The sequence below is a fragment of the Pocillopora damicornis genome, chromosome 13 (assembly GCF_964200805.1).
Source record: "Pocillopora damicornis chromosome 13, jaPocDami1.2, whole genome shotgun sequence".
Taxonomy (NCBI): Eukaryota; Metazoa; Cnidaria; class Anthozoa; order Scleractinia; family Pocilloporidae; genus Pocillopora; species Pocillopora damicornis.
This window is the reverse complement of record NC_142682.1, coordinates 17,187,658-17,195,357: the sequence shown is the minus strand read 5'-3', so window position 1 is coordinate 17,195,357 and position 7,700 is coordinate 17,187,658. Positions and strand designations below refer to the sequence as shown.

The 7,700-nt window shown below is 36.9% G+C and overlaps 1 protein-coding gene across 10 annotated transcripts in view; it reads right to left on the bottom strand.

Moving 5' to 3' along the window:
- Window positions 1-3,564: 3,564 nt before the first annotated feature.
- LOC113681072 (GATA-binding factor 2) overlaps window positions 3,565-7,700 on the bottom strand; it is a 20,476-nt gene continuing 16,340 nt past the window's right edge. For all 10 annotated transcript variants that reach the window (XM_089192001.1, XM_027198140.2, XM_027198138.2 and 7 more), the window contains 2 exons: window positions 7,379-7,504; window positions 3,565-4,967 (listed from right to left, as the gene is read on the bottom strand). In XM_089192001.1, the coding sequence (XP_089048127.1) occupies window positions 4,608-4,967; window positions 7,379-7,504 (486 nt within the window). In that variant the 3' untranslated portion in view covers window positions 3,565-4,607. The remainder of the gene's footprint in view (window positions 4,968-7,378; window positions 7,505-7,700) is intronic.

The window sequence follows — 7,700 nt, the reverse complement described above, 5'->3', positions numbered from 1 at the left end:
TCAGTCTCCCGAAATAAGGGGGAGATGTCTTTCGACCAGTAGGAAGAGGAATATATTCAGTTCGTAATTCTGAAAATTTTAGCTCAACTCTCTCCGGTTTATTAAATCGATTTTCTCTTGAAAATGCAGTTTTTCCATGGCTATAGCTGACGCGTTCTTATTAGTAAGATATGAGATGTTTGTTCTACATGAAAAATTTAAACTTCAATCTGAGTAAAACACAAAACTTGAAATCTACCTCACAAAGATATGACCTAAATTTAATTACACGCAATTAGACTGGCTATATAAAGAATTATGTTTGCAACTAGATTTCCCATCAGTTGATCAGTGCCAAGGAAATGTCAAAAATACGGAAAATATTCAGTTTTCGAAAGAAGAATATCAAATTTGTTGCACGTTTCGAATTGTTATCTTGCATCACTGACAAATTTATAGAAAGCGAAAATATATCTATGATCGCTGCAATTGTCAAAGCCTTAGTTAGTTCAAGATTCGTCTGCAATGGTCGGAGATGATACTATGAAATTATATTCCTTGTTAAAGTTGTGCTCAAGAAATGGCATAATTCAAAATCTTTATCAAAATTTACCGCGAAGGCTTGCAATTTTTTTCTTTTGGCTTGTTCGAAAGTAAGCAGTCACACAGCGGTTTTAGATTTCTTTTTAATCCCGTTAGAAAGTTAGGAAAAATTGAAAATAAACAAGGCTTAAAGTTAATTAAAAAGTCGGTCAGCAACTTTGAATTTTAAATTTGTCTTCCCTTTAATATTTCTGTTATCGCTGTATTTTTTTCTCGCCTGATGTTGATTAAAAGATAACACCTTGATTAATGGTATTTTCAGATATAGGAAGAGCTTAGAAAACCCATCGGAAGCTACTCTCGCCACATCGGCCGATTTTAATGCTGAAAAAAAACTTTTGAATTCGTTAAAAGCCAAAGTGCTAAAAGACGCTAAAAGGCTATTATGATTCAAAATCACAGACATGTTCTGACATATCTAAGAAACATCGAATTTTGGCACTTCGTCTATTTCATACTTATTTGGGAGATACCACTGAAAATCTCTGGCCAAGACTCACCTACAAAACAAACAGAACTTACACTTTATAATTAAAAACTCATTTGACTTGAAGAAGTGTTTGCGAACTTCGCCCGCAAGCACAGGTGAAGGAAATGCGTAGTTTGGCCTTATCTTGATGGAGATAACACGAATCGTGCGAATCTTAAGCATATCGCGTGTGAATCGATTTCATTAACTGCACGCGTATTGGCGCACCGCGCGCGCGTGCTGTTGACAATACGTCAGTTTTACTTCCATCCCGACTGCCATTCATGAGGCGATGGGCGCACTGATAAGCCAGTAAATGGGGTACAAGCCGAGAGCGGTTCCGACCTGACAATCAATACTTTTTATAGCCGCTATCGAAAGCTTTTGTACAAGAAATGAAACTATAAGCTTCCAAAAAGCTTGGAAGCGTGAATTTTTATCTCAATATCTGTCCATTCTTCTTAGACGAGTCTTAATACAATATATTTTTTTTGCAGTGAAACATGGAATAACTATTAAGCTAGTGGATCCAAAGAAACAAAATTCTTCGGTGCATAAATTTTACGAGATATATTTCCTACTCTGAAATTTAATAAGTGTAAATAAAAATTTTTCTTTACTCTCGTCTAAATCGTGAACAATCTAATCACTTCATCGCGAATGCTGAACATTAAGAAAGATTTGGCAGGTTTGAAAAAAGAAATTTACCATAACACACTCTATATCAGTTCGATAAAACCATATCACAGAAAGTACTTCAAAAAGAAATACGAATCGGGCCTACTACTTTATCGTTTTTAATTCCAGTTCATCTACGATCGACATGCAAGATTCACAGACCTTCCAAAATCTCATCATAATTCTTGTTCACGTAAACGAAAATAGATTTATTTCGTTTTATTCCGCTCAACAAAAATAAACGGCAAGGTACAGTTCAGTGTTCTGACTCCGCGATAGCGATCCACGAAAGTGTCAATCCAAAAAATAGTGCTCATGTCGTTGATAAAATGAAATAAATTTGACTGTGTAAATACTGTTTTGGCTTCAATAAGTTGTCCTCTGTTCTTGCCCATACACACTTCAGTCTTCGCATCGAGGATTAAGATTCCATCGGGTTCGTGGGCAGGGATTTGACATATTCCGAAAGATTAAGCGACTTTCCGACTTCTTGCGCTAAATATGTACCATTTGTGTGTCACAGTACATTACACAGTACCTTACATTCGTGAAAACTGAGCGAGATCCCTTTTTTAGATTTTCAGAAATGGAAAATTTGTTATTTCCCTTCTTAGTACTCAGTAACATTTTGTTCTTCAGAATACAGATTTTTTTTCATTTCCTTAAATAATTAATGTTGCATCAAGGAGTTTCTCGAGGCGAACGAAAAACAAAATCTACCAGTTTGACTGAATGAAATCACTTGTCGCTGTCATTGTGAATTCTATTCGAGCACCGAAAAGTTCGACAAAAACCTGTGCCTTTCTTGCCACACGACAGCTTTTCTCTGAATAAAGAAGTCACAGATCTAAGAGGTCGGCTATTTTGCTGCGCGAAATCGAGAGGCGCGGCCGTTTTTTATCACAGAATGTCGTCTTCGTGTCTAAGGACTTGCCCTCTATCGTGGCCTTTTGGGTAAAAAGGATGCTCGGTATGTCTTTCCCGCACGAAACCATATTTATTTTATAATCTGTTTGTGGACTAACCCCTTTTTCGTTTCCATTTTGTGAAAAGGAGAGGAAATTTTATCAAAACATTTCAATGTTAAAGGGATTTGACATGAAATAGAGTGTTTTGTTTTATGGTTTGTGGTGAGAAAAGCACCAAATTTTGTGTTTCGAGGGAAAACATATTTTAAAGGGACGAGCTAGTATTTGCGAATTAAAAAAATATATATATATTTCTAAACATGGTTAGAAAATTTGTTGAAATCATATTTTGAATTACCTCATTTGATAACTGACAAAGAAGATATTGGCTTTGAATTGAGAAGAAAAGAAAGTCAGATTCGTCTCCAGCACAATTGTCGCATCACAGAAATTCAACTGCCGCACAGTAATTAAAATTACAATTTATTTCTCGTTTAAAGGTGATTATAGCTTCTGTTTATATCGCCAGTTAGACCATTATTAAGAATAAAACCCCGAAGCTGTTAAAAGGAACAAGTCGATTGGGATAGCTTAATAACATGCCACTGACTTTTCACTTCCCCAATCTTTTTAAGTTGCCCGCAGTTCGAACACAGTGGAAATTACAGTGATGTACACGTACATTTGACATGGTTTATGTCAAGAGATTTTCAACGTTCTAATTAGAAATATTAGGGCTAATTTACACCTTGAGTTTGGTTTTGTTTCCGTTTCTGCTAAAAGCACAATCTAGTTGAAGATATCATGACGAGCACGCTTTGATTTCTGAAAGAGTTTTCAGTTTTCGGCTGACGTTTCATCCTTAAAAACCAAAACACGGTTTTCAGTAATTAAGTTACCACAAAATAAAAGCAGTAACCTCAGACATTTTTCTGTGGACATTTTGCTTTATTCTTCTTCTTTCTCCCTTGTTTTCATCTTGAATGTTCATATATTTATATAGATATATATAATATTTTAATGTTTTTCTTTATCGTCTTAATACGATTCACAGAGTAAAAGATATTCATACAGGTTAAGGTAAAGAAGACTTGGAAATAACTGGAAATTTTGTAATTCAACTAAAAACTATTATACTAATAAAGAACTACGATACGATAAAAAGAACTTAACATCAAGTAAAGATATCACAGAATCTTCCTTGACGATAAACAGAATAGCCTATGGAAGACATCAGTACCGCCTGATAACACAACCTGCATGAATTCATTCAGTATTTTCTCGAGTTTAATATTTACAACGAATATCTTCTCTTTGGGGCGATACGGTCTCATATCTCACAGATTTTTCGAACCTTGAGACAAGGAGCGATATACGAGTATTCGATAAAGCTTTTAATTATACACAAATATCATGAAATCAAATATGAGAACTTTTATCGTCTCAGTGAGCAGAGGCAGGGCGGCTTTATCTGTAAGAAAGTTAAAATTCTCCATCCTAACACCTAATCTTATCAAAGCCTTGTACAATATTTAAACTGTCCATAACCCTAAAAAGAATATCATCAAGAATATCATTGCATTTTGTACAAGCGGTTCTCCTTTCAAGATCGTTTGCGAAGCAACTTTTCAGTTCCTTAAATTCTCGCGAGGCTATTCCAGCGCGTGAATTGAAACCCAAGACAGAGCATATTTCGGCTAAGGTACGCTTCGTTTCAACTTAAATTGTACCTGTTTCTCCTTTTCTTTTTCCCTCGGCCTTTACGTGGACGAAAGTTCACTGATTGATTTATGTTAAGATATAGGTGAGAGTTTGTATTATAACTTGGAACGGACTAGCGGGCGTGCCGACCAAATAACGGTTAAAAAGTTTTCCTCTGAAGCGGGCTTGCTAGTTAGTTCCAAATGTTATTCTCGCTTCAAACGTTTAAAGGTCCCTTTAAAGAATCTGCTAAGTCTTTCCGTAATGTCCTACGAAGCGTTTATCGATACAGACGGAGGTGCTGATAAATAACCTGACGGATTGGTGGTAGCAGTCGGAATAAGCGGTCCATAAAGACCTGGGTGAAGCGTCGGAATTCCTGTCATGGATGGCCTTGAAAATGCCGTCGGTGTATGAATCGTAGGACTTATGACAGGACTAATCATGGAAGATGCCGAACTCCCTTGACTGATGCTTGGCATGGAGTCTCTGCCATGACTCATAAGCTTGTCTTCGCTGCCGTGTTTCTGTTCTTGTTTCACTCCCTTGGACTTGTTCTTGTTTTTGGAAGAAACTTTTCTGTTCCTTGTTTGTATACCGTCTTTCTTCATCGAGAGCGGGCGGTTCACCTTCCAAAGGAAAGAAATACAAAAGTTATTCCCTAATTTCCGAGTAATTACAGAATGAAGATGAACGACCACTAATCCCTTGTGTCAACTATTCCCAAGAAATTTGACTTTGGGAACGATCCACAATATGTTAAATTAATTATCACCCGCGATTTAGCCTATAGTGTTTAACCTCGAAAGATCTCAACGACACGATGCTTAGAGCCGAAAATTACGTTAAATATGAACAAGCTTAAGAATCGGTGATCGAAATTCTGCTCGACCAAGCGAGATCAATGAAAAATATCTCGAGGGAAAAAAGAACGTAATGAAAACCCTACATGCAAAATCGGATAACTGTCGTGACTTGTGAAAGCCTGTGAAAGCACTCTATATTCTCATCCATTAGGAACGGAAATTGGATTAGAGTATGAAGTGGAGAACAGAGAAAAATTCAAAAGCCTGACAGCGTAAAGTCTCGTTTTTCATCAAACTTCAATTGCGGTAAAGATTTCTTTAATCTGCCTTATTTTCCTGACGTTTACACCCAACAACTTAATTTGCTTTCAATAGGCGAAATTTGTAGGTTTAAACACGCGCTAGTATCAATGGTCATTTCCCGCTTGCTGGCAATTTTCTTTTTTTTCCTGCTCTTTTGTTTGTGAATGCGCTTTTTTTTTTTTTTAGTAAAACGGAATATTACATGACAATCGCTAAAACAGCAAGAAGAACGGAAAATGTGCCGAAAAGAATCGTCTAGAGTTCAAATCGTTTCGAGGCAACCGATTGTAATTCACTGAATTTCTTTCTTTCATGTCGTAGGCCGCGCTCTTGTGAAACAAAGAAGCCTTTTTTCTTGACATGGCAAGCCATACGTTTTCAGACTGCATTTACCGCGGCGATTTAAACAAAATACAAAAGGAGGTAGGCAGGTGGTCTTTGGTTTAAAATACCAAGCATCTTAGGTTGACCATAGAAGAACCGTTTTACTTTTCAGAGTATTAAAGCGAGATTCTAAATCACGATTTTACATTAGAGAATAGATGTCGAGCTTCCCAATGGAGCGGGTCGCTGTTAAAGCGTTCGTGTACTCTGAAATCAACTCTCAAACGGGTGATAAAGAACAGTACAATTTCGCCAATTAAAAATTCATGCAAGTAACTCATTATATGTTAGGACAACGCGAGAAATAAAAAAAGGCTCACCACAGTACAAAAAATTTAAGGAAGCGAGTTTGATTACCTAATAAACAATCACACAAAAGTATTTTTTGAAACCACAATTACAGAGTTGGCGTTTATTTGAAAGCTTAAAATTTTAGACATTTGTTTCTATGAAAGCCAGATAACATAACAAATATTAAACTCTCATTATCCGCGAAATGCACAGGAAATAGAACCGAATCCAATTCGCCTTAGCGTATGAAAAGGAAGCTATTAATTCGATATAAGAGACAACTTGATCTTTTGAGTTCAAACTTTAGGCAGAAAAACAAAGGGTCTCCCTCTACCAGAAGGCTTCTGTTCTGACAATTAAATTAACGCAGGAAATATGAGTTTTCTGGTGTTTAACGGACACACAAGTCATTAAAGATTAATACATTAAGATTGATTAGCATGGAAAGTCCAGCTTTAAACCATTGAAAAGGTGTCGCAGCCGTGTTTTTGTGAAATTACGAATGTACACAATGCAAAACAAAAAAAAGCCCCTCTATTTGCTTGGAGCTAGCCATGTGAAATACTTCTGGCACACGGAACCAAACAAACTTCATCGGACATGTTAAAACATTTACAAGCTTGCCAGAAAATAATAATAAAAAAAAGGATCGGAAGCCAAAAATGCACCTCACATTAAGCTTTTACTCAAAATAACTCAACCGGATATTGAGATGAAATTACCCCAACTTTGCTAAAGACTAATTGATGAGCTTTGTAATAAAATATAATCATCCCACATAACGGCTTCTGCAACAGCTGGGCACTGTCTCATCGAATACTCCACGGAGAGAGGAGAGACAGAGAGAGAGAGGCATACAATTGGTTCGAGAGACAAATTTGCATTACCATTTAGAATTTTACTTCCCCAAACGCAAACGGCTGGCATGGATGAAGAAAAAAAATTAATTGAAATCGAAAATTTGAACGATTGCACTCGGAACTTTCTTATCTAAACCGAAGGAAATTCGCTTTTCTTGACGTTCTTAAATTCTGTTTGTTTATCGTTTCTAAGCCATTAAGGATAAATGAATTTCTGATGGTGTGTGTGATAAACAGAATCAAGCAGCCTGCGGTTATCAGGGACATCTTATCTTTTATGCTTATTACGTCCATCTCGACGCTTTTCTTTTCCACAAGAAATCCCTTTTTCTCAAACACGAGACGTGTAAAGTGTTCCCTAGCCGCGTGAACACACGCGCGCGATTTTCAACTTACCGCGTGTAATTTCCAGTAAAGTCCACAAGCGTTACAGACAGGATCCCCATTTTGGTTTCGTCGCCACAACGTCGTTTGAGTAGTATGGCAATTAGCACACGATGTTCCAGCTCTGCGGGCTGCCGACTGTTCGAAACAAAAAAAACGCAATTTATAGTTAGAATAGAAAAATTCACAATCCATGAAAGTATGAAATGGAAGCTGTGAGGAAACCCATTTGCTGAAGCGTGGTAAAAAAACTCCAAGGCTGTAAGCCTTGTCTTGAGGCATCTTGTCAAGGGTTCCATTAAAGGCGTTGACAAGTTGCAGTTACGCGTTTGAT